The following is a 26,917-nucleotide window of genomic DNA, read 5'->3' as shown; positions in this document are numbered from 1 at the left end:
GCGGGTCATGCAGAATTTCGCTATTCGTCTGCGCCACACCATCGGCAAAGATGGCAGGCATATCAAACCTTCCATAACCTAAATCCAAATATCTATTTTGACGTTTACATGTTGAATAAAATGTGTGCACACTGTAGTTTGTAACTAATTTACGCTTTTTTCATGTAGTTCAATAATTGTCACCATGCATATTATTTGGGGTGGAAAAGTGGCAAAGGTATTACCTGAGGGGTCGTAAAGAAACAATTTGTTTTTCCGAAAATCATCAAAAGTGACAGATTCCAAAGAACTAATTAATAATTACATGATAGGACCTCACATTCGACAAGAGCAGAACTACATGTCTGGATTAGTGTAGCACAGAATATAATGGAATTTCCTGCCAGAAATACTTCCTTAAAATTTAAATGAATCTTACACTATTTCATTGAAAGTTTTATAGAGGTCTTTACGTCTATTTTTCTGGAGGATTTCATTTTTGAGCTCTCACTGTTTTTGCTGGGGGCATACGATATGCGTAAGAGAAAAAATTGCAGAAAGATAGCCGGCCGCTGTGACCGAGCGGTTCTAGGCGCTTCAGACCGGAACCGCGCTGCTGCTACGGTCGCAGGTTGTAATTCTGCCTCGGGCGTGGATGTGTGTGATGTCCTTAGGTTAGTTAGGTTTAAGTAGTTCTAAGTCTAGGGAACTGATGACCTCAGATGTTAAGTCCCATAGTGCTTACACTCCATTCACCGGAACAAGAGACGTACTGCAAACACGACAAGGCGCGTGACCACAGCACTGCCGTCGAGGGGTGTACAAGGCAGGGGCGTCAGAAAAAATGAACGTCGTGTATTTTATAATTTGGCACCTGAACATGATAAAGTGATCCGAGAACTACCTTCTGACACCTTTTTTTACAGTACATTAAAATTTATTGTCAATGAAAAAGAGAAATATTTAAGCTTTCAGGAAAAGTTGTTTTTTCGCGTTACTCTATATTTATCACGCTATATCTCCTAAACTGTGTGCCGCACAGCAAAATAATTTTATAATTGCTTCAGTACTATATGTTGATGACGTCTGCAAATTTTCTGCCCAATAGAGTCAGTAATAGTGAAGAAATAAATTAAAATCTCACGTCTGATGCAGAACTTTTACCAAATCATCATCCGAAATATAGTAAGCGACAAACTTTTCCCCATTAAATTTTTTTGTGGGGGTGTAAGCGAGAAAAGTTTCAGAAAGGTTTGGATTTAAGTTTTTAGTTTGTTCGGATGCGATGGGTGCAACCGTTTGTCCTTTATGAGGGATGCATTGTGCGGTTCGCAGGCGCGGCGCTGTCAGTGTGGCCGTCTCAGTTGCAGGTGTGAGCTCGTTAGTGGGTGTTGTACAGCGGCGATTTCAGGATATCTTAAGTTCATCTGTAAAGACGCTTGAAAGACTAGTTGTTGGCTACTAGAGTAAGTAAATGTGTTTGTAGTCACGCTGAGCATTCACTGTTTATGTGCGCATCCAATAGCATCGCATGGTTTCTTATTTTATATATTCACTTATTTCATTAGCATCACATACGGCTGTCCTCATTATGTCATCCACGGATTCAGCGAGCGAGGTCGACGTGTCAGTTCTGAGTCCACCAAAGAAGCGACCAAAGAAGAAATCATTAAGTTGTTCTGAGAAGCACATGGTGCTTAATGTGTATGAAACGGAACTGTTACATTCGGAGCAGTCGATGAGTGACATTGTTTCGAAAACAGCTGCATCTACAGGTGTTGGACGTTCTTCAGTGCATCGTGTGATAAGTGAGTACAAGGCCACACACTCTTTGAAGTCTCCCAAGAAAGGAAAATTACGACAGAAACTTTCTGAAAGTGTTGATGACTTCGATAGAAACGCGATACGAAGGAAAGTACACGAATTTTTTTTTCGTAACGAATTGCCAACAATTGACAAAGTGCTTACAGTCGTGAACGAAGATGCAGATCTGGGCAATTTTCGGAGAACTACATTTTGTAAGTAACTGAGAGAAATAAATTTCAAGTATGTCCGGCGTGGGCGCGATAGCATGCTAATAGACAGGAATGACATCATTTTATGGAGGCGGCGTTATCTTCGAACCATTAAACGGTTGAGAGATGAAGGCAGACCCATTTACTATTTGGACGAGACGTGGATGAACGCAGGACATACTCGAAGTTACGTCTGGGTTGATAACACTATAAATTCCTCAAAACAAGCGTTTCTGAAGCAAGGACCCATCAGGTAAAGGGAAACGTCTGATTACCGCACACATTGGCAGCAAAGCAGGGTTCGTTGAAGGATATTTGTGGACTTTGGAATCCAAGAAAAGTGTAGATTATCATGAGGAGATGTGCGCCGAAACCTTCGAGAAGTGGTTTCAAGATGTTCTTCCTCGGCTTCAGGAAAATGCAGTTATTGTTCTTGATAACGCGCCGTACCATTCTCGGAAAAAAGAAACAGTTCCCAATGCGAATTCCAACAAGCACGAAATATCAGAGTGGCTAAAATCTAAAAACATCGATTTCGAAGACGGTATGTTCAAGAAAGAACTTTTAGATACAGTTAAAAATCACAGAACAGCGCACAACGAATACGCAATAGATGAAATGGCGAAGAATGCAGGGAAAACTGTTCTCAGAATTCCTCCGTACCACTGTGAATTAAACGTCATCGAGTTAGTGTGGGCCAGAATCAAAGGCTATGTTGCAGCGAGAAACAAAACATATAAAATGCCGAAAGTTAAAGTACTGCTAGAAGAAGCAGTACGAACAGTGACTGTAGAAGATTGGAACAAGTGCGTCCTCCATGTCGTAGAAAAAGTGGAAACTCAAATGTGGAAATTAGACTGCATTGTAGAGGAGAGAGAGGAGCGGTTTGTTACAAACCTCGATGAAAAAAGTTCAAGTTCGACAGAGTGAACCTTGTTTCGTCCTTTATCATTATTATTACTGGTATTGTATTTAAAATTAACAATTAATTGTGTCTGAATGGAGCGTTTCGTTAGCAACCTGAATGAAAATAAATCTGCTTCGACAGAATGAACTCAGTTTAACATTATTTTAACATTATTGTTAAATTTATTTCGTACATTGTTGCGGGTTTCTCTCGGTCCGCTGTGACAGCTCGGCAGCCAGCCGAACACCGCCAGCTGTAAAGCGTGCGCCAAGGATTTTGCACACCCCTACGTATCACGTGAACACCGAATGCCTTCTCTGGAAACGAGCGTAGTCGCTCACGTGACAATGTTTTTGTTTCGTCCCAGCTCTCGGTAAATAGACTTTAGAGCCATTTGAAACAATGTTTTTTTTTTTTTTAATTTTCGCAGAAAGATAGTTTCACGTCGGGTGGCAAAGCTGTGGGAGAGGTGGGTTCTAGATAGGAGAGTACTGGAAGTGGGCGGGTCGGTAGGTCACAATCAACTGAAGCGGCCGCCTCTCCGGTACGTAGGGATGAACTCGCCCGGCGATCAGGGCGGAGAATGCGTTTCGGAGCATATTTATTTTTCACGAGCCCTACTTAGGCCGGCAGCTACCCTGCAAACAGGCTTTGCACGTCTGCGGTCAGCCACTTTCTTGTCTGTCCCACTACTAGGCTCCCAGACACGCACAAGGTGTCAGCGCGCCGACCGCCTCGGGGACTAAGGCAGACTCGGAATTGTCAACGACAGACGGTCAGGAGCAACTTGGGAGAACTCGGGGGGCCGCTTCCCGCCAGTGAGGCAGGCCGGACTGTCAAAGACTGCCGCAGCTGTTGACACTGAGACGGCGTGGTCTGCGAGAGGGCGTCTGGAGGGGAGCGCAGAGAGTAGGGAGGGGGTGGGGCCCGGCTGGCCTGAGGGGAGAAGGCGGCAGCCAGTCGCGGTCCGACAGCCGCCGAGTGCGCATCCGATCTCTGTCTCGACGGCGCCTGCAAGCGCAGCGGCGGCCGACGTTCTCGCCGTACCGCCACTTCATGGAAACCCAGCCTGCCGTCATGGGTGAGTAGCGGCCACTCTCCAGCCTCACATGCCTTGTTGCTGGGAATAATGTGCGCTGTGGGCAGCATTATTTATCGACTGACCAATTTGGTGGTAGCCTACACACGTCCCGATCGACTGCAGCCAACGATTACTGTGCCGTCTTGTTATTGTGATTTGTTTATCTCAAGTTCACTGAGTTTGTTTTACGAAATCCACTTTGCTTTTAAACAGAAACAAAAATTGGATTATGACTTCTCTGTTTTAGAGGTAACAAGGCCAAAAAAGTCTAGACAAAGTGGCTACTGCAAAGAAATTCTCCCACCTTCTGTTGCTTTAGGAAATGGGGAGCCGATGATTTTCGTAATTATTTAAGAATGGATGAAATATGCTTTTCGGAGTTGCTATATTAAACAGATGTATAAAAAATGCAGCGTTTAACAACTGTTAGATCTGTAAATAAAATCTCACACTTTGCTCATCATAAAGGCGTGGATAGTGGCTGGACTTTTTTAATACGTACAACAATAAAGCAAGTATATTTTATGAATAAAATTCCATTGTCTGTTTCGGTTTGTAGGCTCTACTGCAGATCTAAAGACCGACACACAGACAAATTGGAATTAGATTTAATTTACGGTAAATATCGGAAATAATATCTAAAAACCTAAGTACGGAAAATCGACGAATTCATAAAGTATATCTTTCACTCTGTAACATACAAACCATTATGAATTGGTTTAAAAATTAAATAAATGCTTCACTTCTTGAGTCTCTATTGCTATAATCTTTGCACGATATGTGCCACAAACATCTCAAGTCATCAAATGTCTTGAGATACTCTCAAAGATTAGTCAGTCTCGTGTAGAACGTCATTGAATCTCGCGCGCAGTGACGAAAGACGAAGTTTTGTCGGGCGGTTGGCCGACAGCGCTACACACACCACAGTTTATTTGGCTGGAGGGTAATCGGCTGTAGTGTGGTCCTTCCCGTCTGACATCTCTACAAGGAACGTTCGTCGATTGGTCAAAACGCTTGCATCCGCCCAATTGGTTGGTCTGTTGATGCGTCTGTGGAGCCATTAAAGGAACATGGGATCCTTTGCCACAAACACTGTGCATTTCGCGTTCTTCTAATCCGCGTATGCTGGTGGAATGGTGGGCATGGGGAAGGGGAGGGGGGTGGAAGCGGAAGCAAAGCACAGCATAGCATTACGCGGTTTGTGCGTCTATCTGGACGTGATCACCGGTTTTTGAATTGTAAATACGGATAAGTACGACCAGTCACTTGTGAAAAAATTATTTCGGTGAGCTAATTTTAGAGCCTGTTCTGGTTTATTTTCTGATAGCGTAAGCTGAAGTCGCATATTAGTATTTGTGTGACGCCTATTGGGTACTGGGAGTACACAATACAAACACAAGTACGTGAATTCTGCATGCCTCATCTGAAGACGAACCTGAAACAGTTCGTAAACTAATCTCTGGACAGAAGCAAATATTTCATAAAGGACCGGTTGCAGTTATCTTTATTTGTACTGAATTACTACAGAGTCATGGAATTCCAAAATATCTATAAGGGATGATTATTCTCGCCAAACTGGCTTCTAACACTGTCATTATTTTTCAACGTGGAAAATGTAACTGTTATGGTGGAAAACGTTTTTTGAATGTATTTTTATTTTAAGCTACTAACGTCATAGTTTCAGAATACAGACGTTATGTAAAGTAAAAAATTAAATTCGACTAACACGCGCTAATGTTTCGAATAGAAGTCGTGACATGCACGGCGTGTTCTTATAATATACATTATTGAGCATAACCATAAAAACTATTCAAAACAGCGTGTAACGACCTAAATTGAGTTTTTTTTTTTAAATTACTCTTATGGCGAGGTACTGAAACTAGCTTAGGGACGATAAACAAGGTGATATAAACGCGTACTCTCAATTTTCATACTGATTAGCCAGTCTTCGCTATCACGATGTGAGACCCAACGCAGAGTTCTGATTCAAGCTTTCGAAGATGGTGCGTCTTGTGTTGAGCAGAGTGCAATCAGACAAAGAATAAATTTACGTGGATGTATTGCAATAGCCTCTGGTACCACAGGTTAAGATGTGACGTCGTCAGCGTGTATTCTGCTATGGAATGTTGTGGTTTTTACCTGTGGATTACAACGACTAAGTCATCTCGAGGTGGTTGCTACACAAGTATTTATTGCCGCATTCTTACAATACTAGGAAATAAAGATGTCCTAAATGAGCTCCACATGAAGTCGATGGCTCCTATTTTTTCTTCGTGTAGGCACTTAACTGATCAGCTCGACTGGACCATTGGTGTCAGCTGCTGGCGATGTGGCGATGCCAGGCAGCCCAGCCCGCTAGGGAGTCGCGCTATCTACACATTACAGTGATGACTGGGCATTCCCAACCGCTGGTTAGGCCGGTATTACACATCAAATTTCTTTGTCAAAGATTTGATCAAAGATGTGATCCAATATTCCGTCCAATATATTTGACAAAGATCTTTGACGTAGCGCTAGAAGGGGTATTACACTGTCATCAAATTTTTCGTCAAAGTTCAAGATGGCTGACAACAACTTGTTATTAACCGCAGCAGTTGTACGTACCCCAATTGCATTGTGTGCACATGCGGAAAAGAAGTGGGGGAAAAATGGAACCATATATACGAGGTTGACAGTCTTAAAAGTCCTGGGCTTACAACTTGATAATAAATTCAGTTCGTAGGAGCACACCACAGAACTGCAGAAACGCCTTAACAAATCTGTATTTGCAATTCGAGTGTTAGCAGACATAGGCAACATAAAAATGAAAAAGCTTGCATACTTTGCCTACTTTCATTCCATAATGGCATATGGGATAATATTTTGGGGTAAATCTTGAAGTCAAACAAAAGTTTTCAGTCCAAAAGCGTGTAATACGTATTATTTGTGGAGTAAATTCACGAACGTCCTACAGAAACCTCTTCAAAGAACTGGATATACTAACTACTGCCTCTCAGTATATTTACTTCTTAATGAAATTTGTCGTAAATAATATATCTCTTTTTCCAACAAACAACTCAGTTCATACATACAATACCAGGAACAAAAATGATCTGCACAAGGACTTAAAAGCACTTACTCTAGTTCAAAAAGGAGTCCACTACTCAGGAACACTCATCTTCAATAATTTGCCAGGAAACATAAAAAATTTAGTTAGAAATAAAGATCAGTTTAAAAGGAGCCCGAAAAACTTACTACTGGCCAACTCCTTCTACTCCATTGGCGAAATTTTTAATAGAAACAAATGGTGTATTGTATTTATTCATACTATTAGTATTATTATTTCAGCTTAAAAAAAATCGACATGTTCTACATCCACGAGGATCTCCTCAGCACGGAATATATGGAACGAAAAACTAATCTAATCTGGGTGAAGCCGTGGGTTTTACGACGACACGATAAAAGCATTCAACAAAACTTGTTACGTGAGCTTACAGTGGATGACGTAAAGTCGTACATCAATTACTTAAGAATGGATGAGCATACATTTCTGTATGTGCTCAATGAAGTGTATCCTCATATCACAAAGCACAATATTCACTTAAGAACTGCTACATCTTCAGAAGACAGTTTCACTGTAACACTCCGATTCCTTGCTACAGGAGAGGGTTATGTTATGTTATGTTAGGTTAGGTCAGGTCAGGTCAGGTCAGGTCTCCAATCTTCTTAATCTGTTTTTGTATTCAGGGTGCCTCACGCTGTAAAGCGTCTCATCAGCTTCAGACATCTTTATTAATTTTGTAGTTGTCGGCACACACAAATTGTATTTACCGGCAATGGTTATAAAAACACTACAGACGACAGAACGCTGCAGCGATGCTAGCGCTCCATGTGGTAACATGTCACATTGCAGTGAACAGAAGACAAGCGGTTTCTTTGATCAAATATAAAGCGAGGCCCTAGATTTGATCAAATATTGGACGACATTTGACAAAGTCCCTGTTACACTATCAAATATCTTTGACAAAGATATTGGACAAAGAAATTTGATAGTGTAATACCGGCCTTAGGAGCAGTAGGACGGTAGAAATTTATAAACTGCCCTTGGCGGATCCGATTCTGTGTGTTTCCTTTTTCTTTCCACTGTGACTAGCCATGTCAAGAGCATGGGTTTACTACAATTGTAATCTTATTTGATAATGTATACATTGCGTGTATACCACAGTGACTGTCCTCGTTAGCCCAACCTTGTACCCTTCTTGAAACATCTAGCCTGGCGCTTCATTTTTGCGTCATTGAAAGGAGGTCGCAAGAGATAAGTAACAAAGAATGGAAGAACAGAACGTATAATCGTGAACCCCCCAACACAAACATATATATGCGCGCGCGCTTCATTATTGGTAGACTCTAACTTGCTAAGTAATCGGTCTATACAACACGGTTCTCTGGAGTTAAAATATGCATGGTTGTATGACTCTTTAGTAGCCACTCTGATAGCCTCGCTGGCGGAAACTGATTTCTTGTATCTTATCCACTGCTTGTAAATTTTCGTTTACACGTGGCTCTAATAAGGTACCCACACTTGCTTTCTCGTACTTCTGGTCATTTTAAGGCCTCTTGGAGCCGGTGTCCAGTAGTGGGCCGCTGCCACAGCTGTTTAGGTAGTGATTCTGGTATCTTGGATAAACTTCATCCTACGTCAATGACAAGACTGGGGATACCAGGCAGTCTTCGCGCTTGCCTGTTTCTGGATTTTTGACGTGATTTATAATGGTCATTGCGGAAGTACAACCTTGTTTACTTCTGCAGCAGCACTGTTTCTGCGTGTGCATAAATATTCTTTAAATTTACCTTGGAACAATGACAACTACTAGATTTTAAACATCCTAATCTTACAATTATCATTATTTAAAGACAGAACGTACCTTGAAAACGGTGAAAATATGAAAAAAATTGTAATTGTTTTGATTGTTCGAAGGATGCCTTTGTGTGAATCAAAGAAACTGTCGGTCACAAAATTCTTATTTTTTGTTTCTGGGGGAAATAAATGACGAGATCGATCTCCAAAGCTTTCAAGGAAAGGTCTGGAGTACGTGGAAGAAAGAAAATAGTGAATATAAGCATTATAAATACACGAGAAGTGGACAGTCATTTATCTGGTGATAAATGTAAATTTTAGGCTAGGATACTAATACTTCTGTGAGTGCAGAATCAAATGGAAGCTGTTGTAAGAGAGAACTGTTTTTCATCCTTTCTCCACATGATTACGTAGAACGCAATGAAACCGATGGCAGAAGTGCTGTATTAAATATTAATGTACTTTCGGAAGATATAAGTTTGTGTTTAAAATGTAAGCGTGTCAAGAACGTGTTGCAGTGGCTGCAAGTACAACAACATTTTAAACTCAATTTCGCGTAACTTTTGTTTTTTCTCTCTTTTCTGAAACTATTTATCACATAATAGATAGAGACTGGGACACTCAGATGTTTAAGACGGGTGGTAGGGACAGAGCATCGAGTGACATTATACTGAGTGCACTATCCGAAAATTACCTCGAGCAATTAAACAGAGAACCGACTCGTGGAGATAACATCTTGGACCTACTGATAACAAACAGACCCGAACTTTTCGACTCTGTATGTGCAGAACAGGGAATCAGTGATCATAAGGCCGTTGCAGCATCCCTGAATATGGAAGTTAATAGGAATATAAAAAAAGGGAGGAAGGTTTATGTGTTTAGCAAGAGTAATAGAAGGCAGATTTCAGACAACCTAACAGATCAAAACGAAAATTTCTGTTCCGACACTGACAATGTTGAGTGTTTATGGAGTTCAAGGCAATCGTAAAATGCGTTTTAGACAGGTACGTGCCGAGTAAAACTGTGAGGGACGGGAAAAACCCACCGTGGTTCAACAACGACGTTAGGAAGCTGCTGCGAAAGCAGAGAGCTTCAAAGTTTAAACGCAGCGAAAACCTCTGACAAACAGAACCTAAACGATGTCAAAGTTAGCGTAAGGAGGGCTATGCGTGAAGCGTTCAGTGAATTCGAAAGTAAAATTCTATGTACCGACTTTACAGAAAATCCTAGGAGGTTCTGGTCTTACGTTAACTCAGTAAGTGGCTCGAAACAGCATATCCAGACACTCCGGGATGATGATGGCATTGAAACAGAGGATGACATGCGTAAAGCTGAAATACTTAACACCTTTTTTCAAAGCTGTTTCACAGAGGAAGACCGCACTGCAGTTCCTTCTCTAAATCCTCGCACAAACGAAAAAATGGCTGACATCGAAATAAGTGTCCAAGGAATAGACTGGAATCACTCAACAGAGGAGAGTCCACTGGACCTAACGGGATACCAATTCGATTCTACACAGAGTACGCGAAAGAACTTGCCCCCCTTCTGACAGCCGTGTACCGCAAGTCTCTAGAGGAACGGAGGGTTCCAAATGATTGGAAAAGAGCACAGGTAGTCCCAGTCTTCAAGAAGGGTCGTCGAGCAGATGCGCAAAACTGTAGACCTATATCTCTGACGTCGATCTGTTGTAGAATTTTAGAACATGTTTTTTGCTCGAGTATCATGTCGTTTTTGGAAACCCAGAATCTACTCTGTAGGAATCAACATGGATTCCGGAAACAGCGATCGTGTGAGACCCAACTCGCTTTATTTGTTCATGAGACCCAGAAAATATTAGATACAGGCTCCCAGGTAGATGCTATTTTCCTTGACTTCCGGAAGGCGTTCGATACAGTTCCGCACTGTCGCCTGATAAACAAAGTAAGAGCCTACGGAATATCAGACCAGCTGTGTGGCTGGATTGAAGAGTTTTTAGCAAACAGAACACAGCATGTTGTTATCAATGGAGAGACGTCTACAGACGTTAAAGTAACCTCTGGCGTGCCACAGGGGAGTGTTATGGGACCATTGCTTTTCACAATATATATAAATGACCTAGTAGATAGTGTCGGAAGTTCCATGCGGCTTTTCGCGGATGATGCTGTAGTATACAGAGAAGTTGCAGCATTAGAAAATTGTAGCGAAATGCAGGAAGATCTGCAGCGGATAGGCACTTGGTGCAGGGAAAGGCAACTGACCCTTAACATAGACAAATGTAATGTATTGCGAATATATTGAAAGAAGGATCCTTTATTGTATGATTATATGATAGCGGAACAAACACTGGTAGCAGTTACTTCTGTTAAATATCTGGGAGTATGCGTGCGGAACGATTTGAAGTGGAATGATCATATAAAGTTAATTGTTGGTAAGGCGGTTGCCAGGTTGAGATTCATTGGGAGAGTCCTTAGAAAATGTAGTCCATCAACAAAGGAGGTGGCTTACAAAACACTCGTTCGACCTATACTTGACGGAGGAGATAGAGAAGATCCAAAGAAGAGCGGCGCGTTTCGTCACAGGGTTATTTGATAACCGTGATAGCGTTACGGAGATGTTTAGCAAACTCGAGTGGCAGACTCTGCAAGAGAGGCGCTCTGCATCGCGGTGTAGCTTGCTCGCCAGGTTTCGAGAGGGTGCGTTTCTGGATGAGGTATCGAATATATTGCTTCCCCCTACTTATACCTCCCGAGGAGATCACGAATGTAAAATTAGAGAGATTCGAGCGCGCACGGAGGCTTTCAGACAGTCGTTCTTCCCGCGAACCATACGCGACTGTAACAGAAAAGGGAGGTAATGACAGTGGCACGTAAAGTGCCCTCCGCCACACACCGTTGGGTGGCTTGCGGAGTATAAATGTAGATGTAGATGACAATGAAAATCTTATGTCCAACTTTGTTAGTACATGTCCATCAAGTGATAGCTCTGTGACTATGTTATAAAGTACTCCATGACATTTATTTTAAAAATTTGCCCGTAAAAGGAATCATCACAAAAAACTTCAAAATTACAATTTTATGTATTTCTTTAAGAATTTCAACTTGTTAGCAAATTGTGTAAATGTACGCTTAAGAAATTTGAGTTGTATTCTTAATACTGCCAGAGAAAATGTACGTTGGAAGCGGTCAGTTGAATTCGACGAAGATAGAAGATACCTTCTCCCCTTAAATGATAGAGAAGGGAAGGAGTTAAGGTGTTACCGGGCCAGTGACGACTTAAGAGAAGGGCGGGTCGCGTCGAAAAAAGTGCTTCTATGATATCTGAACGTAGTGTCACACAAAATACAGCTCCAGATCAAAATAATATTCCCTCCATTTACACTACCGTGTGAAACTGTCGCAGTGTGCTCCTCAATGAACATGTTAAGCTTCCTAAGATTGTTGTAAAAGCTAATTGGAATTTTGTCATAACTTACTCGGCTGCAGTTGTGCTGCAGAACCTGAATTGACAGTGACCTGCATTTATATCTGAAAGCTTACTATTCCGGTAATGATGGGACTTGCTGATGTTTTGGAGCACGTATGTCTCCGGCTAAAACGCCAAGTATCTCGTTCGGACGGCAACGTGCGTCGGTAAATTCACCTTTGCCCTAGTGACTACGACGAAGTGTAAATGCTGGATAAGCGTTTGTACAGGGCTGAGATACTGCTATCCTCGTTTCAACAACACACGGCTATATAATGCTGTGCTACAACAGACGAAACTCTAAATGACGCAAAGTTGCAAAGTGCTTGGCATAGAACAGACTGTCACGCCTTTATCATCTTCCGTGATAGCGAGAGATGGATAAGTGTCGTATAACGATAACATCGAATATCGATTAAAAGTGACACGTACCTGCCTGGATTACACAACTCCAATAAGTCACTAGCTATAATCACAGCTATAGCTCTCATTGCAGTTCACGAACCTTCCAGAGGTGACGTGGTATAAAATATCCGGCCCTTTCTTTCTGAACTCATCGGCGTTAAAGTAATTGTTCTCCCTGGCACGAATAAAAGTATTTATTGGTTGGGATAAACAGAAGCCGGCCGTTGTGGCCGAGCGGTTCTAGGCGCTCCAGTCCGGACCCGCACTGCTGCTACGGTCGCAGGTTCGAATCCTGCCTCGGGCATTGATGTGTGTGATGTACTTAGGTTAGTTAGGTTTAAGTAGTTCTAATTCTAGGGGACTGATGACCTCAGATGTTAAGTCCCATAGTGCTTGGAGCCATTTGAACCATTTTTTGATAAATGGAAATCTTGCTGTTAGCCTTTGTGCTAATGCGATAGTACTGGGCGTTAGGGCTGCATGCTATTATCAGGCCGAATTTTCTTTTAATTTTGTATTTTGTGACAACATACCAATTGCGTCATTCTAATCAGGGCCATTCGCCAAAACACTTCAGATCCAAAGAACACAAATAGATTTTTGTAGACACATTCAGCTGTTCTCCTAGTGAGAGATAGCTGTTAAAGTGTCTACGAGCCTAGCTTATAAACGCAGAAACTTGCCATAGCAAGAGGATGCCGTTCAAAATAGGAATTACGGATTTATACATCACAGCAGAGTGTTCGTTAATAATGCTAGCTGCTACAGCTCTTTCAAGGCGGTGTAGTTTTATAATTTATGCCTCAGTTTGTAGCACGAAGGCATTAATATATTTATGAAATGCCCACCGCCATACACGGATCCGTAGTTTCCTTTCTACCCAAAAAATCAAAGTATATGCAGTTCACACTTTCAGAATGAAAGTTTAGCTCATTTAAATGTGGTTTAACGAATGTACAACCACTTTGGTCTGCTAATTAGACCGTGGGGTAAACTACTTCACATACACCAAAATAGTATGCGCACCGGAACTATAGCACAACTGAACCTGAAACTTCCGGGAAGATTAAAAACTGTGTGCCACACCAGGACTCGAACCTGGGACATTCGCCTTCTGCGGGCAGGTGCTCTACCAACTGAGCTATCAAAGCACTATTCAAGATCGTCCCTCACTGTTAAATTTTCGCAACTACCTCTTCACCTACGTTCCAGACTTCACAGCAGTCGTGACTCATAAAGTTCCCGGCAGATACGTTGGAAATAGTCTTAACGGGTTTGCCGCCGGATCACTTTGTGCAAATTCCAAAATATTTCCTCGGAGCAACTGTCCGATATCTTCAGGTGGTTCAACCTTGCTGGTGGCTAGGTACTTAGGTATGATGCTTGTTCTTCACTGTTATTGATGCATTTTAACTTCCTGCATGTGGGTTTAGTAACACTATCCACAAGCGGTGACAGGCTTTTAGGGCCGTTGTAAGTTTCAGTAAAAAAATTAAAAACGAAAAAAGGAAACTGGGTTTATAACAGCACTGTGGTAAATAAGGCTACGCTCAGTTAAAACTGTGACCGAAACACAAGTCAATGTCGGAACATGACGACCTGGCCAGGTAGCCTGAAATTTTTTTAGTAAATTAAACTATCAGCGAGCTGTGTAATTTGCTTTGGCGCGAAGCTAAGGCATTGCAGTCTCTAGGCAGGTGCAACACCGATCATAGAAGTACCTTGGGCGGACACATTTATCTGCGATAGCTGAGAGCGGAGTATTTCATAGGCAGACAAGACACCAGTAGTAGTTATTTCTAACGGCTAGTTCTTGGAGTCGCCTGGCAACACTTATTCCCTAGAGTAGTTGTGCTTTCATATCGCTGTTAAGACACGGAAAAAAACTAGTCCTTGTCAACCTTCGCAGTATTCTGGCCTTAAGAGAATTTGCGCTACATAGTGCACTGAACACAGGGCAGCATAGAACAAAACTGATGAAAATTTTCCCATATCGCCGGCTCAAATACGGTTGTTGGGTGAGTTTTTGAGGCGCGTTCCTTGTTCACTACGTAGTTTTGACAGTGTCTCCTGAAAGATTGAGTACTGGGCGAAAGCAAGCAAATGGGACAACGCGTGAAAAGTATTAAAGAACTGGTATCTGAAGCGTTATACGTGACTGGAGACATTCTGTAGGTAAGGTTCCACTGAACCATATCCTGAACAGTGCTGTGCTTTATGAACGCTCTTCACATACGTTCAGTGGTTCTCAGGAAAAATCGAAAGTGAACGCGGGTTCTTCCCCTCCTAAGACAATGACGCAAATTCTCATTTTGAATTGTCCCAGCAATGTTAAGCAGACCGCATTCCAAAGCAGCTTACTGATACTAGGGCAAGAATTTCGGATTATCCATTTGGTTGATTAACATATGAGAACGTGCTGCAGAATGATATCCTACATTAAGCGTGCATGGAATATATGCTTAAAACAAAATATGCGAATGATGTAGTCTATAGAAAGCTATATAAAGTTATGAGTGGATCGTGTAGATCTTGAGCTACAGAAGCAAATTGTAGTCAGTCTTGTAATGGAACTGTAAACAGGGAAAATTTTAGTGAGCACCAAAGAGAATGTACAGTGAAGAATTTTATGAGTTGTGTGTTACATGAATGCAGAGAAAAATGGTTGGAAGTGAGTAGAATGAAATGCAGTACATATCAACAGTTATTTGGCAGGTCTATGTAGATGTAGCAGGAATGGGTTCATCGTTTAGCGCTGGTGAACATTCTTCGTATTCCGCTAATGTCACCTATTTAACAGGTATAGTAGGCAACAGCATGCACTGGGAGTATAGTGGAATGAAACTTTCACTCTGTAACGGAGTGTGCGCCGTTCCTACAGAGTTAATAAGAGGACTGGAAATCGAACCCGGTCCTTGGCTATCCGCGATCCTTATTCTTGTCTACTAATCCATCCAGATAACTCCTAACACACTTCCATAACTCTGCTCCAAGCTATCTGTTTGACAATTTAAATTATTTTGAGGAACACTGATTATTTATTTTGAATGGAAAAATAGCGGTAACATCGTTTGGTAGTGTAAGGGTGTTTTTTTTTGTGTACTGTTTTTTACGAGGGCACAATCAAAAGTAACGCTTCCGAATTTTTATTAAATGACAGGTTTATTACTCTGTCGACTTTCCCCTTTGCTGACGCTAGTTGCAACTTCCTGCCGCTAGAAGGCTCCGAAACGTAGCTCGTAAAATGGCGGCGTGTAATGTAACTATGGCGGTATGTGATGAACAGCGTGCTGTAATTGAGTTTCTATCCGTAGCAAACGTGCCTCCAAGTGAAAGCTATGAACGGTGATTGTATCGACAACAGTAATGTGCGACGTTGCGTTGGTCATGGTCACCATTTTGACACCGAAAACAAGAGAGAATTCCCGAGTTCCGCCTCAGAGAATTACCTACGCCAAAAAGTTAGAGCCCGTAAAATAATCTGTTCGCAGTAGATACGTCTGCCATATTTGCGTCTGATATGTTAAGTGGGCTGTGCCAATAAAGCGGAAATAAAATTTTGAAATTTGATTCATATTTGCTTGCATGTCCCTATACGTAATCAAAGTTGACAACGATAGTGCATTTAGTAGTGCTACAAAGTAAGATATGGCACCCTTAAACATAGTTTCTCAGGAGCCGTTAGTCCTCAAAATCAAAACGGATTTCACAAACTGATCCCAAAATAATTTCAGATCCGGTGTAGAGTTTACCAGTTATGTCCCCATGTGGTTGACCATCTATACCAGCCTGTTGCTAAAAGCAGTATGCTGCAGTGACGTAACACATGGAACAACGATGTTGGTTTGTTTCGGATTCCTTTAGAGTCCCTGTCGTCTTTGTGTATATCTCCAACTATCAAGCGCAGGTACGGCTCTCTTACCAATATACCTCTATGCTATTCATGTCTGGCGGAAATAACCTCAATTTCGTGCTTGTATGCCTTTGATTTCGTTTGTTCCCAACACTTGCTCTCACTAATGCGACGTGTAGCTAACATTTACACGCTAACGGCACACACACTGAAATCTACGGACGTCGGTTATGTAGATGTGGTGGCATCTACCATACGCCAAAGTATCGTCTTTTCTAGAAATATAGCCTGTGTTAAGATATTCTTTTGTGAGCTATACAAAAGCTAACAATGCCATTTTGAAGCAGTGATGTTATGTGACTATAGTTTTCGTCACAATAGCTAGTGTCGCTTTTATCTCTATGTAAGCGACTCTCATTGTGCAATACTGACGAAATTTGCCACTATCGGGATGCTGACGTCAGTAGAACATCTGAAAGACTCACAAGATTAGTGTCAGATAAGAGCAATGCGGAACTCGTTGACAGTAGGGTCTTTGTTTAATAGCAGATGAAGACTTCTTGGAAAATAGGGCACAACAGTTAATTTGATGCTGTATCATCATGACTCGGCTATTGAGCGGCTATAACGTTGAACTTCCTACTCACCCGAGTCGATATTAGCGTGTTTCAAATGTCTGTTGGCGACGAGTAATTACTAGACACAAATGCGGTTTGCGACCACGGCAATAATTTCTTAGACTTTTGGAAGTTAGTCGCAGCATGTTCATTCATGATCTAGCTGTTCAGAAGATAACCATTTTCGAAACAGAAAGGAATCTTAGTATCGATTTTAAACTTTTTGGCAGAGTCTCTTGAACGAAGCAGCGCCTGTATAAGGGGCAGTAAAATGACAACGATACAGACGGAAAAAGTGTAAGTAATGATACAGTTTATCTCACTGTGAAACAAGACGGTCAGTGTCTTCATGGAAAACTGTTAGTGGATCGAAACCCAAATGTGCGCCTCTTCGTCCGAATCAAATCTATGGCCACCAGTGTCGTTCTTCAGGGCTCCAAAAACATGGAGATCGCATGAGGAGAGTTCGGGCTTTGCGGAGTATATGGGCGGGCCCACGTATTGGCAACACTGTTTAGACTACGCTGTAGAAGTTCAACTGGGAAGCCCCTTACTATCATACACACAGTTTCGATCTCTCTCCGAGAGATTTCAATGTTTTTCTGAGCCCTGTAGAAAGACATTTGTGGCCGTAGATATTGCTTCGGACGAAGGTGTGCCCGCCTGGGTACAACCACGGTTCCGTAGGTAGCTGCAACCATTTTTCCATGGAGGCATTGACCGTCTTATCCCACAGTGGAGTACATGTATTAACAGTTCTGGCGATTACTTTTGAAATAATGGACGGTTTACTTACCCCATTTCTCTCTTTCATTTGACTGCCCCTTATGTAACACCGAATTCAGTTACTTTTGGTAGATTGGGCATGTATCTAGTGACTATGTCGCTACCTTTATGAAAAAGTAATCAAACGTATTCAACAGTAGATATAAACGTATCTATGTAAGCTACGAAACAACTACACTGGGTTCCTAAATTCTAAATGATGTGCTAATGTTGACATTTTATGTACAGGCGAAAACAATAGCATAAGCAGATTCAACAGATCACCGGTAACGCAAAAGATAATTGAAGTATTGCAGTTATACTGTTCTAGAGTTACCAGCTCATATTCCCCGCAAAACTCTTTAAAGTGTTTCTTGCTGCAAAGTCGACGGAAAAAAATTATTTCGGTGTATTGGAGTGTTTCAGTGAAGTAGTGGAATGTGCATTATCCAAGATAATGTTCTCTGTTAATACGTAAACAATGAAGTCAGTCATGGAATTGTGATAGGAAAGTGGCGTCGGTAAGTGGACAAAACGTGTACCTTTCATAACGTGGAGACATTTCAGACGCTAAATGCGTTGGAGACAGTGTAAACAGTTAATGGTTAATGGTGCTAGGCGGATTTTCATCCCAAAGTTGTCAACGCTCAGCTTTTTTCAATCCAGGATATCAAGTGTGTGCCAGAAAGGAAGACAATGTATACATTACGATCGACTGTGGTCAATCAGGTGTCGACAGCTGCGTTGGTTCTGTGATAAAGATTTTTTTTTTTTCAGTAGAACCCAGTATGTTGTCCTGGGCAGTGAGTTCATCAGATACAAAGTGACGTCGGGCGTGCATCAGGGAAGTGCGACGGAACCTAAAGAATTTGGAGACTTGCTTGGGTGCACGTGTATGACGGAAAAGTGTCTTCTTTGAGTAACTGCAGGGAGGTTTCAGGATTACTTCGACTAAAATGCTATTTCGTGCAATCAATAATAGTTCCTCATAGCTTGAAAGTGAGTTTCTTGTATACACTGGATGGAAAGACGAATAATACATATCTTAAACAAAGAGCGAACAATAAGAATGAGAGACTGAAGTCCACGGATTAAAAGAAGCAGAAAAGCAGCAATGCAATCTTTTTGCTCTACCGTTCAACCTGCAGATCAAAGATGATATGAAGCAGATAAAAGAAAGGTTTAGGAGTTGCAGTAAAATTAAAGGTTAATACATGAGTTATAAGATTCACCAGTGAGGTAAACCATTGTTGACGTGTATAAAATCTTCTCTCATTGCAAGCGCTATGAGAAAATCAGTTTTTTAAAGGAGTTGTCGAAACTTAATCACTGTTTTACCCTATAACAGTTCTTAGATGTACAACAAAGGCGCCCATATGACGTCAGTCGTGTTTACACTGCAAGAAAACATAAAAATATAAAAGAAATGATAGTCGTTGAAATGAATGAAAGAAATGTTACCTGATAAAGTTTCGATTAAGTGTTTTTCAATGCGTTTCAATGTTCGTCTGACGCACAAGATGTGAATGCTAACATTCCAACGCCATGTTTTGATCAGGCATGCAGTCTGGGCTAAATCGAATATACTGTGCTGAGCAAAACTGGATTGGAGAAAGCTTGTAATGCCTCCTCCAAAGATTGACTTGTTAGAAAGAGCAAATAAATCACCAATAGGAGAAAGGGCGAAGCAGTAATAGTGATCTCCTCTCCATGCAAACCTGATTTGGAAGTTGAAGAAAGTCAGGGAAAAGGAAGAAAAACCAAAAACGAAAACTTTCTTATGGTGAAGAAACAAAAGGGTCAATCTGTAATCAAGGTGAAGTAGCAGGAAATGACAGTCGTAAAGATCACCTCAATTAAAGGAAAACTGCAAGAGAAGATTGTTAGACTTCATCAGGCGAAAGAAAAGACCCTGACGAAGCATGCGTATTTTGTAATGCACTAAATTAACACTCATTATCAAAGGAGGGATGGATCCAGTGTCAATCTCATGAACAATGTTTCAGAGCTGTGGAAGAAGACATACTTCACAACTGATTTCAGTTCTCAATAAAGTGTCTTTTCGGTTTTCTCTTACGTTCTGTTATTGAGCACATCGCCTATATTACTGACATGTTTTGAAGTTCTGTGTTAAAAACGAGTTTTGGTACTCCAAGATTTATCATATCCCTTGGTAGCATATTTGAGGATTTCTTTGTGTTTTCAAATTTTCTTGCAGCAAAGTAAATCCTTTTTCTTGTTTTTTAGCTTTACCGTTCGTTTAAATAGGTACCCAGTTTTACGCAAAGGGTGGGGCAAAAATGTTTTCTTTTTACCTAACTGTTTTTTATGCTGCAACAGTTTAAATTGAAACCGAACTCATCATGTTGTTGACTATGTAAGAGATTAGAATAACCTTAATTTCCAGACTTATTGACCACTGAATAAAATAAGTTAAAAGTTACTCTATTTTACCTTCTTTCCCCTACGCAAAAAACGAATAATAAATAAGTTATCCTCTCTGAAAGTAACTGATAATCGAAGGATTTGGTAAGTGGAATAAACAGTGTAAGAGCAAAAACTTTTTATAGATAGAGAACCACGGAAAGACGAAAACATTGGAGAAGCAGAAAAGAGACAAGCGAAAAACTAGACAGCAATTTGGGAACCCGGAAGTGGGCGAAGCGAAGGAATTTTTCAACGTTTTAAGCAAATGAACTAATGACGGATGGAGCAAGGAATACAGGAGAGACTGGCACAAGCGCAAAAGTATTCTTCACCTAAAAAAGGCTTTGAATATCAAAATTTGAGGGAGAAAATTCGAAGACATTTTACGGAAGTTACTCGTGGATTGTTGGAAAACGAAAACGAGAATCCAAGCATATGAGATGGGCTTTTAAAGAAGTGTGAAGGAGATAAGTCTGACTAGTGAAACTAAGGTTCTCCGCTGAATCAACGAGGAAAATATTAAACGACGAGGAGAGGCGAGATGACAAGATGTGTTAAGACATCAAATAATAACTAACGTGCTGCTAGAGCCGTAGAGGAAAAAACGTATATGAAAAGACAAAAAATGGAAAATACATACACAATAATTGAGGGCATTGGATGTAAATTAATACTACTCTGGTATAGAAGAGATGGACGGGAGAGGAAATTTGGCGGACCGCATCAAATCAGTAAGAAGATTGATGACCCACGAAAATAATAGTGTTTGTGTTGTCTTTTGTTTCTGGGCTGTGCAATGTTACGTTAGCATGCAGCGCAGACAAAGATAATATAAGACGCTTGCACATTTCATCCAATCGGTTTTTCGGTATTTTTTTCTCTTTCGCACTTCCGGAAGTCATTGGTCGGGAGATAAATTAATCATGTCAGACTAAAAACAGCCTCGAGAATTTGTGTTTATAAAAAGTAAGGGCAGGTAGAACAACACTTTAGGGAAGATCGTGTAATTTATCATTATCTACTATCCAGCATGCGTTAGATGACGATGCTTGGCAGTTGTGATACCAACCGATCTTTATGTCCATTTCAGAATAAATTCCGTTACGTGCTGTCAGTTTGAGCTTCGTTGCATTTTGTTCCCTCACGTTGAGCGTATCTTAGATACAACACCGTTATGTACGGTGATGTTGAATTGGGTAAGACTTCCATAGCTGGAGCAAATTTAAAACTTTTTTCTTCCTTCTTCCTGTTTGGTATGATCCGGCCTATCACAAAATCCTCTCCTCTGCCTTTAAATCTCCAGGAATAAAATCTCCTGCAGCTAAATGACATACAAGCGGATACAAGTGTTTTTTTTTTTTTTTAATTTAGTGCAGGAAGGTGAGAAGTCTTTCTGGATACTTGATAATCGCACATTCGGATGCGTCCCCTTTCGCTCGGAGCGTATTGCATGCAGGTTAGCAGTGGGCGATTGCTGATTTGTCTGTGTTTAATTGGGTAATCTCAGCAGAGGAAAGAAATCGGTACTTTGTCTTACTAGTCCAGAGAGAAAACAGAGAATGCCCTTAGCGAATGTAAACTGAACCTACGCCGTTATTTACACGCCCGGAATTTGTTGTTTCTTTCATACAATTGACTGCAATTAGGGATGTGCGTTGATGGCAAGTCACTGATGCTAAACATCGACGGGTAGGTAATTGGTCCCAAAACATAAGTTTCTAACATTGATGTTATGTGATGTATATACACGGTATCCTGCTAATAACCAATATTCGGGGATTATTCGAAGCAAAAAAATCTTGTAAACATGAGATCTAAAACGCATAACTTAGGAGGTATGAGCACTCGTTGAGTTGAAGCGATGTTTAAGAGCAGCGAAGATGAAAAAGTGCTCATTGTTGTTAAGATATGCACTTCAGAGCCCATGTTTACTTAACAATTTTTCTTGTTTTGGTCGATACTGCCACCTCTCATATTATAGGAGGCAAAGATCTTAAAATGGAAGATATATGTTCCAAAGTATCAAAAACGTAGTGTTCATAGCTTTAAACGCATGTATTTTAGAGCTCATGTTTACTAGAAGTTCTTGCTTCGATCGGTGTAGAATGGCGTAAGGAGCAACATAAAAATACATCTAATATTGCATTTATCAGAACCTTATATACCATAACTTTTTATCCTCAAATTGTCTTTTTTTGTACTAGCTGTTAATTGTTCTAGTAATGATACAGGTTTATGTTGATCTCTTACTGCTTACTCTTCATTTAACGTAACGCGGAATTCTCCCTGCGTTACCGAGCGAGGTGACGCAGAGGTTAGCACACTGGACTAGCATTCGGGAGGACGACGGTTCAATACCGCGTCCGGCCGTCCTGATTTAGGTTTTACTTGATTTCCGTAAATTGCTCCAAACAAATGCCGGGATGGTTCCTTTTAAAGGGCACGGCCGACTTCCTTCCCCGTCCTTCCTTAATCTGATGAGGCCGATGACCTCACAGTAAAACTATAGATACCCATAAAACTGGCTGCTTGGATTCGAAGGTTGGAGGAAAATGTAGGGCTACTATCATAAATAGTACTGTCCCATTCCGTTCGTGTACTGAACTAGGGAAAGATGACCATTTACTCTTCAAATCGCCCTAATCCCCCTTCTCCTCAAAATACCTACACAAGAAAAAGAGGCAAGTAGCACACAGATCGCATAGCCCCCTAGAAGGGTTCCCAGATTTTCGCAACTGCGTTTCCCGAGAAGTATTGGGTTCTTCAAAGAATTACCTAATCTCCCTGAACATTTCTGATCGACTTCTGTTTGGCTTATATCATACTGTTATAATTCTAGAAAAGCACCTTTAAATTCGTGCGGCGCTTACAGTCGTTTCTGCTTGTTAAGGACTCTGTAGTATATTATCAATTCCTAAAGCAATTAACCTAAAAAGCTGCGTTACCGACCCGAACAAATGATGAAGATGGATAGCTGTTTAGATCTTCCGTTGGTTTAGGTGAATCCTAGATTGGAATCCTCCAAGGATAGTTAGATACGTTTCAGAGCTGGACTAACGCTCCATCTGCCATTACAGCGACGTAGACGTTTCGCTGGATTCCAACCTTCACTTCCCTACTGATGACATTCCGCGCATCTTTTGTTCCTTCAATACTCTTAGAAAGCTTAGGGAGTTAAAACAGCTCCGTAACCAGCGACAATATCTGCTTTTCTTATTGTCCGTACGGAATTACATGAATGGAAAAAACTCATACGGTTACAATCTTTGTAATCTTGGTCATTGCAGTGCTTAACAAGTAAAGAGGGAGCAGCGGGTTTCATGTATTCTCACCGCGCAGTGGTAATAACAGTGTATTGGATTTGTTTGTGACTCGAATTAATAATAAATGCGCAATAGTGCGACGCTTCCACATTTCGCGTGGCAGAAGGTGCGCACCGCCGCAACACGATCGCTCTTGGCCCATCTTTTATCGGAATGGTAGGCCGTGAGATAGAGCGCAGAGGCGTTGGGTTTCGCATCTGACGCGTCAGATGGTCGCCGTCCTTGGGTGCTATCGGTTACCGCGAGATAAGCACGTTCTGCCGACAAGAGACATTCCGACCCGAGCGCGAACGAACGCGGAATTCGCGAACGTATCAACAACCGAGACCTTGGGTACGGATTGTTTAAACAGCGTGTAGATAGCTCGAAGGACGGATGTCAAAAAGCAATAAGTCAAATACTATCTTCCAATAACACTGCGGCCAAATACGCCCGGAGGGCCACGCATGTAAGCTTGCCGCTTCCGGAAGGTACACAGACCCTGGATCGAATCCATCGGCGGATTAACGAGGAGGGCCGATGTGCGGCCAGACTGACAGGTTTCCACGCTGTTGCCCACATCAGACAACTTGAATACCGGGCTAGCACCCACATTCTGCCTCAGTTTAATTTGTGGTAAGATACTATGGGACCAAACTGCTGAGGTCATCGGTTCCTAAGCTTACACACTACGTACTCTAACTTAAACTGACTTACGCTAAGGACAACATACACACACGCATACCCGAGGAAGGACTCGAGCCTCCGACGGGGTGAGTCGCGCCGACCGTGACAAGGTGCCTAGACCGAGCGGCTACTCCGCGCGGCCCGCATCAGTTACACGATTCGTAAACATTTATAACACGTCCTTACACTTTCACATGGGCCAACACTACCTGCAAACAGATGTACACAAATCCAGTACCAGGAGGGGGGGGGGGGGGGAGGGACGTCCAACAGGTAGGGCGTCCGGCCAACCTCCCAACCTCTACCACTAATGTTGTCAAATCCAAGTTAACAAGCCGACCCTGTGCAAATAGAGGATATGACCAGGAAAACGAATAACTACATTGCTGTCAATTATTCAATAAAAAGATACAGTAAGCGCGAATCGAAGAAAACCAGACGAAATTGTTCTGAGATAGATACGAGAAAGTAGGTTTTGAAGTCTACTAGACCTTATTAAACATTCTCAAAAGGAAGATTGCATTATCGTAGCTTCTGCTTGTCAACAAGTTAATCCGCCAAGTTTGAAGAGTGACGGTGGCGCAAGGTTATTGAAAATGGGAAATGAACTGCGGTGGGCGGCATTATTTGTGCATGGTTGAGTGTTGCTGGTCATCGGATCAGAGGATGTCAATCACATACCATCCCCCTCTTCACTTGTTAACCACTGTGCCGCTCAAACCAGTGTACAGTGTCATGGACTGATTTATCTTTTGAAGGCGACTTCTCAAACAAATACTGGTATTTTGAAGTCTTGAGACGTCCATATATAACGCATCTTTAATTTTTGTGTTGAAGCGCAAAAATTTCCCTATTCATCGTGCGTTGCTTTATATTTTGACGAGGTTTTTTTTGACAGCTTCCTACGATGTAACTATCCTGTAGATGGCTTGTAAACCCTATATCTGTCCTTCAGATTTGCTGTCGTACTAAGAGATCACAAATTCAATACATGTATTGCCAGTGCTCTCTTGTAGCTGTAATCATACTAGTTGCCGAGGCCTAACACAGCTTAATACAGGAAATCGTGTTGTCCTTCGTTAATAATAAGTAAATAACGCAGTGTGGGAACAACTCGCGCCGCGTTCTCCACACTAACAACTTTGACACAGAGTAAATTTAACTAATGGTATGTCAAGAAATAGAAATTAAATCAGAGGTAAAGTTGACATACAACGCATGTCAACAAAATGGGTTATCCAGAACTCGCTCAGATCCAAAACATGACATGTAGGTCTCATGGTCTAGTAATATGGAGTACTTTTCTAGGCTTGATCCTATTGGAAGTGACACACTGTTGCATTGCACCAATCTTGGAACTGACACCCTTTGCGAGCTGAAGGGGAAGCTACAGATCAACGAGGATCCAGCCCACAGTGCAGCTCGGCATTTTTCACATTGTCTTCCAGAGGTGGAAGAAGTGATGATCGACAGATAATCCTAGTATTCACTGTATATCGAAACCAAGGCATTTGGCTTAGATCTCAAGCCAATAATCACTTTAATATTCCCACTCTTTACACCTACACTGTAATCGTTAGTGTTCTAATCATCTCCGCGCCATAGAAGTGCAGTTAACAGCCATCTGCAGCGATATTCTGCTTGCACTCCAATGCCATACCCCACCACGGTGAGCAACTAAACACGCGCTGTGCCGCAGGTCCAGTTGGTTCATCTCCCGCAGTCCGCGCGAGATTCCTGTGTACATTGCCTTCGCCTGCACCTCACTGCTGTTCTTCGCGTCACCACTACGTAAACATTCGGCGCCGAACGACGTGGCCCGCTTTCATGGAAGTCAGTATCGTGAATTATTAGGTGCCCTTCGTCCATTTTACAGTTTTGTGTACAGTGCGGCGACGTGTTCGGAGAAATCTAAAGCGGGCGTTCCAGTGGTCGCAGGGCAAGCAAACAGCGCCGGTTCTCACTTGTTGCTTGCAGATCCACTGTTTCCTGTCGTGTGTAAGCCGAACAATCTTCCAAAATCTACATCTACATCTACATTTATACTCCGCAAGCCACACAACGGTGTGTGGCGGAGGGCACTTTACGTGCCACTGTCATTACCTCCCTTTCCTGTTACAGTCGCGTATGGTTCGCGGGAAGAACGACTGTCTGAAAGCCTCCGTGCGCGCTCTAATCTCTCTAATTTTACATTCGTGATCTCCTCGGGAGGTATAAGTAGGGGGAAGCAATATATTCGATACCTCATCCAGAAACGCACCCTCTCGAAACCTGGCGAGCAAGCTACACCGCGATGCAGAGCGCCTCTCTTGCAGAGTCTGCTTCTTGAGTTTGCTTAACGACTCCGTAACGCTATCATGGTTACCAAATAACCCTGTGACGAAACGCGCCGCTCTTCTTTGGATCTTCTCTATCTCCTCTGTCAACCCGACCTGGTACGGATCCCACACTGATGAACAATACTCAAGTATAGGTCGAACGAGTGTTTTGTAAGCCACCTCCTTTGTTAATGGACTACATTTTCTAAGGACTCTCCCAATGAATCTCAGCCTGGTACCCGCCTTACCAACAATTAATTTTATATGATCATTCCACTTCAAA

At 41.9% G+C, this 26,917-nt stretch overlaps 1 protein-coding gene across 1 annotated transcript in view; it reads left to right on the top strand.

Annotated features, from left to right (window-relative positions):
* Positions 1-1,570: 1,570 nt before the first annotated feature.
* Positions 1,571-26,917, top strand: part of LOC126197973 (uncharacterized) — a 162,970-nt gene continuing 137,623 nt past the window's right edge. The window contains exons 1-2 of the mRNA XM_049934685.1: positions 1,571-1,787; positions 3,785-3,982. Coding sequence (XP_049790642.1) covers positions 1,571-1,787; positions 3,785-3,982 — 415 coding nt within the window. The remainder of the gene's footprint in view (positions 1,788-3,784; positions 3,983-26,917) is intronic.

The sequence above is a fragment of the Schistocerca nitens genome, chromosome 1, assembly GCF_023898315.1.
Source record: "Schistocerca nitens isolate TAMUIC-IGC-003100 chromosome 1, iqSchNite1.1, whole genome shotgun sequence".
In the NCBI taxonomy this organism is placed as follows: domain Eukaryota; kingdom Metazoa; phylum Arthropoda; class Insecta; order Orthoptera; family Acrididae; genus Schistocerca; species Schistocerca nitens.
This window is presented reverse-complemented; position numbering and strand designations above follow the sequence as displayed.